The 8,446-nt window shown below is 53.9% G+C and overlaps 1 protein-coding gene across 2 annotated transcripts in view; it reads right to left on the bottom strand.

Annotated features, from left to right (window-relative positions):
• The window catches only part of MLYCD (malonyl-CoA decarboxylase), a 9,094-nt gene extending 1,223 nt beyond the window's left edge, over window positions 1–7,871 (bottom strand). The window contains exons 1-5 of one of the 2 annotated variants that reach the window (XM_010850810.1): window positions 6,428–7,871; window positions 3,662–3,774; window positions 2,458–2,614; window positions 1,987–2,139; window positions 12–93 (exon numbers count right to left, since the gene is read on the bottom strand). In XM_010850810.1, the coding sequence (XP_010849112.1) occupies window positions 12–93; window positions 1,987–2,139; window positions 2,458–2,614; window positions 3,662–3,771 (502 nt within the window). In that variant the 5' untranslated portion in view covers window positions 3,772–3,774; window positions 6,428–7,871. The remainder of the gene's footprint in view (window positions 1–11; window positions 94–1,986; window positions 2,140–2,457; window positions 2,615–3,661; window positions 3,775–6,427) is intronic. The other variant, XM_010850809.1, reaches the window with a different exon arrangement.
• Window positions 7,872–8,446: the final 575 nt, after the last annotated feature.

The following is an 8,446-nucleotide window of genomic DNA, read 5'->3' as shown; positions in this document are numbered from 1 at the left end:
CTGGGTTTTGGACTTGAGTAGCCCCAGGAGCCACTTGGTGAAGCCGGGGATGGGAGACAGGCTGGAGAAGGCGCCCAGCGCGGGGAACTCCTTCTGCAGGCGCAGGGGGTAGGGGAGGAGGGGGAGAGAATACACACACGCGGTTCAGGGCTGAGGCACGGACACGGACACCCCCGCGTTTACGGCCTACGTGTGGCGAGCCTCCGGGTGCTGCCGCGTGGCAGACGGGCACCATGTGCGGCGGGCTACTCTCACAGCAAGAATCTGCCATGTGCAGGAGTCCTGGAGGCATCCTGCGGCCCCAGGACAAGCCTCCCCTTGTGGTGTGTCCACCTGTACCGCCATCCGTGCAGGCAAGCTGGGGGTCTCGCCTGAAATCGGAGGGGTGGGTCGCTGTGGAGTGGGGGCCTGAATAGAGCCCACCAGGTGCTTCTCAGGGACTCTGCTGAGGCAGCATAATCGGGTTTGGTGCTCCGCACACTGTTGAATGAATAACTGATCACCTAACAATACCAATGGGGGCGGAGGATGGGGCGGGGGCGGGGGGCAAGGGCAGGTCTCCACATCAGATAACATGGTTCAATCACTGCTGTTCAAATCGCACAGCGTCCTCAATGCTCGTTTCACAGAAGCCAGAATTTTCCAACTGAAAATGTAACATACGCTCACGACAGAAGAAGCATCTTAAAGTTCAGGACAGAAGCAAAGGAGCAGCGCTCCAGTACTCTGAGCTCTCCAGGCGACAGAGAGGAGTCCTCTGTCTCCTGGCGGTGTTTACAAGGCTGAGACAGCTGTCTCACATCCTGCTGTCTGGATTTACATGACAAGGATTTACAGTCCTCTTCGTCCTCACTCAGGATCCAGAACCACAACTTTAACAACAGGATGCTCTTAAGACGACCCCCGGACGCTCCTAACCCTGCTCCCCCCATCTTTCATAACCCGCCACGCAGACCTCTGTGGGGACAGGGCTGTGCTTCTCTCCAGACTCCCCGGACGGCCATCCCGCTCCCAGCCCAGATGGGGAGTGGACGTCAGCGGGCAGCGCAGCTCCTGGGCCGCAGGACTCAGGAGCAGAGCTCGTGGGCGGGTCCCGGGACGGGCCTCCTCCTCCGACTGCCTTCCTGACCCTCTTGCTCGCTCCCCCAACCCCACCCCCATCATCAACACCTTCAGCAGAGAAGCAGAAGAAAAGAACTCAAGAGTAACTAGAACAAGTGGCTCTTATCACCTCTGTGGAGAGCGCAGCAGGGTCTGAATCTAGAAGCTGATGCCCAACTGCATCCTGAGAACTCAGATGTAATGTGAGGAGTCTACCGCGAGACGGTGTCTGAATTCCACCCTGGCCCGTCCCTCTCTGAGGGGCTGCAGAGGCCGCCGCGTGTATGGAGACCACAGGCGCAGAGAACACCGCTCTCAGAGCCCGTTCCTAACCGTCTAATTATTTTACCTAAAAATGAGACTCTATGCATGACAGTTTGCCCCAGCCCCTTGTGAGGTGGTTTTAAACAGCCCAGACCCACAGTGGACCAGACGTTTGTTTCCCAGGGCAACTGAGAGAACCTCGTGTCAGCGTTCGCACCCTCCAGCTGCCTGGCCTGAGCTCGGGGCTCCCTGCTGACCACGAGTGGCTGAGGGTGGCTGGGCGGTGCTTGTCAGGGCCAGGACTGGACCATGGGAGCCTGCTGGTGACCGAGTGCCAGGAGGAAACGGCCCCACCAGCCCGGGCGCAGGGACCCTTGCAGATGCCGCCGCCCTTGGGACGCATCTGAGCCTCCTGGTCCATGAGAGGCTAGTTTTGGGGGCCTTTTTCTCAGCATGCCTTCCACCTCCCAAGGCGTCTCAGGGCTCCTAGGAGCTGCCAAGGGGCACCCCTCCTGCTCACCCTGGCCTGGAGAGTCACCTTGTCCTTGAGATGAGGGCAGGACTCCTCGGCCACCCCAAGGCGGGGATGCACAGGGTGGGACCAGCGCCCAGCTCGCTCACCTGCAGCTCCTTCACCACCCGCTTGATGAGGAAGGCGCCCAGCTCCACGCCCTGCAGCCCCTGCTGGGTTAGGCTCAGCGAGTAGAAGATGGCCGTGGTAATCTTGTTCCGCTCCTCCGTCTCTGATGGGGGGCACTCCTTTACTATGATCGTCTGGAAAACACAAAGGACCCCAGGGTAGAGAGAGAGTCTCCCCTGACTCCCCAGACCAGCTCCAGAGGCTACACGTCCTGAGATCTCTCTGGAGGCGGTGGTCTCACAACCTCTGCGGCTGTGTGCCCAGCGCTGTATCATTTCCATCACTTCAAATTCTCATGCAAACTGTGGAATCATGACTCCTGGCCCTTAGGCCTCTCTGGGGCCTCCGTGCAAAACACTCCTCTTGAGCCCTGGAGAAGCACGCTGGCCCTCCTCCAGGGCCACGGGGCCCCACTCTGGGTCACCTGACCTGCACCGAGGGCACACAGGTACCTGGATGCTGCTGGAGATCTCGCTGGTCAGGGCCACGTGCAGGACGATCAGGGGTTCCCCTGGCGTCGAGCAGTGAGAGAAGAAGTAGCACCTCCGATAGGGCCCCACGCGTCGCTTCATGTCCATCCAGGTTTTCACGGGGTGCACGGCCTCAGCCCTGGTGGGCACGAGACAACGAAGAGAGACAAACGTCACAGATCACGGATCAGATAGCCGGGGCAAAGTCCTAGTCGGCTATTCACTCAGGTCAAAGAAACCCTGTAAATACAGCTTCGAGGGACTCGGGAGGAAATTCAGAGAAGATCGCTTTAGCATGAAGCGGTACAGACTGAGAGGAACCAGAGTGGGTGATCGTCTTACACACAAAACTGTGCTCTTGGCCCGGGTCTTAAAGCCTGGTTCGCCGGGCCCTGGGGGAGCGGTTGTGCGCCGGATTTTCACACAGGGGCCTGATCAGATGCCTGTTGCTGGGGGTCCTGCGTCTGCTCTGAATCTCCGAGGTCTGAAGTCATCGCTGCCCGTGGACACGCGTTGCCTGGCGGGTTCTGCTAGTCCAGCCACCTCGTCCACCGCTGCTGTTTCAACACGAGGCACAGCAGCAGCACTGTATGCCAACCCGCCTTTCACGGTGTCCAGGGCAGGCTGGATTCGCTCACTGTATTGTGAGTTTGGAGATTCTTATCCAAGGGAGACATTTTAACAGCTGGTTGGGACGATGCTGTCTGGGTGACTAATGCTCACTCTTGGTCTGTGAGTCTGGGCAGCTCTGATCATGGGGTTCTTTGGGCAGAAGTGGGCTTGAGAGCTTTCTTTCTTTCTTTTAGACGTTTATTATTATCATTTATTTTTTTGGCTATGCCGTGTGGCATGCAGGATCTTAGCTCCCTGATCAGAGACCAAACCCGTGCCCCCTGCAGTGGAAGCACAGAGTCTCAACCACTGGACTGCTGAGGAAGTCCCCCAAGGGCTTTAACTATGAGCACGTAGCCGAGACCCCTCGTGCAGGTTCACTGGCAGAAGGACCTGTCTCTACCTGTGCCCTTTTCTCCTCATGGTCTCGGCATCATCTGCCAGGACAGCCACCCCTGGGAATACCGTGTTTGGGTTTTGTCAGGCTCGGGAGGAAACGTACATGGGTGGGGAGGCAGGGGATGGAGGCTGGCTTTCAGCTGAAATCTAAGCAGAGCGGCAGCGTCACACTCACTCGCTGATTCTCTGGAGCACTTCGCACGGGGAATGCCAGGTGACCCGCTCCAGGTTCAGGAACCCCGAGGAAAACCACTCCGAGAGCATGTTTTTCAGCACCCCGTTCATTTCCTGAAACGGAGAGGAGAGAACGCTGACCTTCCGTGGGGAAGATGTCCAGCCCATCCCCGAGGTGCTGCTGGGAATCAGACACGAAGTCGGGCAGGGGTGTGTGCTGAGACAGCCGGACAGACGGAATGCAGCGCTATCCCTTCTCTCCTCCCACCGGTAAGACAGCCGACTGGAGTGTTCAAGCTGAACCAAGTTCCCCAAGTCAGATAACGTGTTCTGGCTCATTTGCCACCATGGACACAGCTATGCATGTGAGTTAAGCTCACGCTGAACAGTGTGTCGTGGAGCGAATGTGGACACCCTCTCAGGACCATTCTTTGATTCACCAAGACACCCATCCTTCTTTCTTAAGAGAAATAAGTGCTGGCTCCCAGCCCCACATTTAGACAACTCTAAGGTGTGTGCGTGTTTTCCTATTTTTAATGTCTCGGAACTCAGGACCCATCTCTAGAGTGACGGCAGGTCATGGCTGAATCGGCAGCATTCTTTCCTTCCCTGAGTGGCCATAGAGTAATAGTGCATCTGGCAATCTGTGCATTTAAATTTGACATTATTCTAATTTCACTTTTTTACAGCAAATCTGCTTCCCAAAATGATCTGAGTCAACTTTACCATCAGAGATACATTCACACTGAGACTTTGAGGAAGACCAGAATGAGAGGTGCAGGAGGAGAGGATGCGGCTTAGTCTGGTGATCTCAGGCCAAATAAGTGGCAAGCTTTGTAACAGCCAGAGAGGAGGGACATCCAAAGCAAGAGACACGGCTGTTGTTCCTCAATAGTTGTGTCCCTTTCTTCCAAATCAACAGAAGCCTCACTTTTTAGCTGGGCACAAGGATGTTCAGAACAAAGCCTGCACGGCAACTGAGGGTAGCCACATCACTGAGTTCTGGCTACTCAGATGTAAGCGGAGGTGTTCTGTAGCAGCTTTTGGGAACCTTGAAAGATGGCAGGAGCAGCCCTTTGCTTCTCTTTTTCTTTGTCCTTCCCACTGCAGGTTGGAAGGTGATGTGATGGCTAGAGCTAAAGCAGCCACCAGGGGCCGTGAGGTAACTTTGAGGATGAAAGTTGTTCAGGGAAGAGCAACAAGCAGAAATCTGGGTCAACAGAGGGCACCACAGAGCAGGATCAGCCTTGGGCTGCCCACCTCCAGACTTCTAAATGAGAGGCAAGCTTCTCTTGTTCAAACCCCTATTGTTCTTGAGTCTCTGTTATTTAAGATGAGCTACATACTACACTGAATATTATTACTGAATAACAGCAAACATCTCCATTTGTCTGGTACAGAACTGACCTTATGAATCCCTGTATAGGAATCACAAAGACCATGACGGATAACACCTATAAAACTGTACACAAGCTAAGAAACTGTTATAGGGCCAGTTCACATTCTAATCCATGCTAGAAGCTCAAAGGACTCAGAACCTGGTCACTTGAGGATACATTGCAGGCATGGAGTTGGTGGCTCAGAAAGGGTTTCAGAATGAAGTGAGGGCCACCTTTAAACACTGAAGGCCTGGGGCACAGAAGAGGCCCCATGGGGCCGAGAAGTTGGGGGTTAAGTCATCTAGGACCAACTAGGGGAGGCAAAAGTCAGACTCCACGTAAAGAAGAACATTCGTGTAGCTGGGGCTGCCCACGGAGTTCCTCCTGGCAGAGAGCGGCCCTCCCCATGGGATGAGACGGGCACAGGGTGGGCAAGAACACGGCAGAAATGTTTTGATTAGAGGGCCATGTGACCTCTCATTTCTCTTCTCTCTTTACCCCACGGTCTAGTCTCCTTCACTGGGCTCTCAGCTCCATAAGCGTGGAGGTCATTTCTGATTCATTCCTCTGGTTCTCAAAGCATCAGTGGGGTCTCCCACGTGGAAGATGATAACGGATTGATGGCAAATGGAAAAGAGAAGACACCCTGGAGAACAGCGACTAGAAGCAGCAGGGGGAGGAAGGGATGGCTTTCTGGTCAACACAGATGGCCTCTTATAAAACTCTCTTTCCTGCATGGACTACAGTGGTTCAGTCTTCCTGGGGTCCTTGCACACTCTAGAGTGTGCACTAAACACCAGCACCCTCTCCCCAGAGAAACGCAAACACATTAGTAAAACTCTGCATAGAATTTCCTGGGTTTCATGGACCCCTTTGAAACTCATCTATGGATCATCCCCAGGGGTCCCTGGATCCGAGGCTGGGGACCTCTGCTCTGAAAGGTCAGGAATGGACCAGTCGAGTTCCATGTAGGATGTACTGGCATCTCTGTGACACATGTAACAGGAAAAAGCTGGGAAAAAAATCTAGCTTCAGTGGTAGTTCAGTTCAATTACGAAAGGAATGGTCTGGCTGATGGAAGTGGCCTCCTCTCTAAGTCCCTTCGTTCTATTCTGGGCTACTGACAGCTATAAAATGTGACACTGGACACGAGATCTGGGAATCTAGGTTAAAGGTGACCCATCTCCCCCGCTCAGGGCCACCAGGACCGCAGCTGTTCAGGCTGGAATCAGGCGCCGAGGGCAGTAAGGCTGCTGGATCTCTGACCGTGGAAGGAGAGGGAACGGGCATGTGTGTGTCAGCCTCAGGAATTCAGAAACTTCATCGGCAACCCAGGACTTGAATGTGCCAGCTGCTGGCACAACATTCTTCTGTACAAATAAGCTCACCTCTTAGTCTGGCTGACAGAACTCAGTAGGACCACGAGGACCACCAGGGTAATTACAGACAGGACAAGCCACCAGGGAGCTCACGACGGTGTCCTGGACTGGGCGCGGCGGCGGTGCTGGGGGTCTGGCTGGGGAAGAGCTCGGTCCCTTCTCCTATTTCTGCCTGGACTTCTTTTGAGGTTTCCACAGCCTTCACCATATTTCTGTGTTCACGTTTCCCATCATTTCCCAAATGCCAGGCCCACTCTGCACATCGCTGATGGTGCCTACACTCTCTGCTAGAACGGGATTTCCCTGGGGTTCATCGGGGGTTTTATCTGTAAGAAACGTAACTCTTCAACCTAAAAGGGCTTTTGGAAAGAATTCTGTGTCTGTAACCAGGACACACAGGAGGCACGCTCCACCCTGCAAAACGCACACACTGTGTCCCCTGCTCAGTGCGCGGTTGACGCACAACTACAAGTTCACAGGGCGTCCCCTTCAGGAGGAGAGCAGCTGACAGGTGGCCTGGACTCACGCCTCGGAGCCCAAAGCCCTCCTCAGGAAGGAACACGTAGATTCAGGCTTCTGGTCACACGCCTAGGTGTCAGAATTAGCCTCTCAACTCACTTGGAACTTCAACAGAGAAGAACTTTTTTTAACAAAAAGAACATTTTGATCTTGTAAGCCAAGGCACTGATTCTTTTTCAGCTTAATTAAAGCTGCTTTGTGGGTTTGATATCACCCCCTGCCATCCCACCCCCGCCACCAACAATGGATGACTGATTATTCTTCTATCTCCTATGGTTAAAACTCGGTGAGGGTGGGCAGGGGGAGGTCCTGTGATCAGAGAATTCAAGGACAATGACAAGTCCCTTTCCTACAGAATTCTTAACTATGAAAACAACTAAAATGCCTCTTGGAACAACTCCATTAAGATCAGTTCACTTACTACCATCCAAGAAGTTCTACAAAGCAGCATCAGATGGACAGACCACAGCAGCGGGGACTTGGGATGGATCAAGAAGTCCCAGGCTGACCCTCTGAGATGCTCAGGCTCCTCATGACCTTCTAAGTAACAGGTGGCAAAGTCCAGCTTCTCAGCAGTGGATCAGCTATCTTGAGAACCCAGCACAAACGTTTCACCTTTGCCAGGTTGTACGAACTTTCCCCATAGCACTTGCATCTTCCCTGCAGAGACTTGACACTGACTCTGAACTTCCTATCGAGAAGAATTAAGAAACCTTATCTGATTTAAATTATCTGACAAAGGTTTGTGTAGTCAAAGCCATGGTATTTCCAGTAGTCGTGTATGGATGTGAGAGCTGGACCATAAAGAAGGCTGAGTGCCGAAGAATTGATGTTTTCATACTGCGGTGCTGGGGCAGACCCTAGAGAGTCCCTTGGATACCAAGGGGATCAAACCAGTCAATCCTAAAGGAAGTCAACCCTGAATCCTCACTGGAAGGACTGATTGCTGAAGCTGACGCTCCAATACTTTGGCCACGTGATATGAAGAGCCGACGCACTGGAAAAGACCTGGATGCTGGGAAAGGTTGAAGGTGGGAGGAGAAGGCGACGACAGAGGATGAGATGGTTGGATGGCATCACCGACTCAATGGACATGAGTTTGAGCAAGCCCTGGTAGGTGGTGAAGGACAGGAAAGCCTGGCGTGCTGCAGTCGACGGAGCTGCAAAGAGCTGGACATGACTGAGCGAGTGAACAACAGGAACAAGGTAAGGGATCCACGCCTGCCTAGACTCCCGCCTGGGGCTTCACGCTGGGCTCCACAGGGATGGAAGTGTCAGGCTTCTAGAACCTTCCTCTATCTCCAATTATCACAGCCCTCGGTCAGAGACAAACACTGGTAAGCATGTTTTCAGCCGAGCTCCACGGCACCTCTTGGGGCATTCCTTAGGAGAAGCAGACTGACTTTGGGCAGACTGTCCGCTGGCAGCCTCTCACCCCAGCGCAGAGCCTGCTGGCCCAGGACAGTGAAGGGACTGGGCAGCGGTCACCTAAAATCACGCTTCTAACCA

The sequence above is a fragment of the Bison bison genome, unplaced genomic scaffold (assembly GCF_000754665.1).
Source record: "Bison bison bison isolate TAMUID 2011002044 unplaced genomic scaffold, Bison_UMD1.0 scf7180017864295, whole genome shotgun sequence".
Lineage (NCBI taxonomy): Eukaryota > Metazoa > Chordata > Mammalia > Artiodactyla > Bovidae > Bison > Bison bison.
The sequence above is the reverse complement of the archived record's forward strand: the minus strand, read 5'-3'. Positions and strand labels throughout refer to the sequence as shown.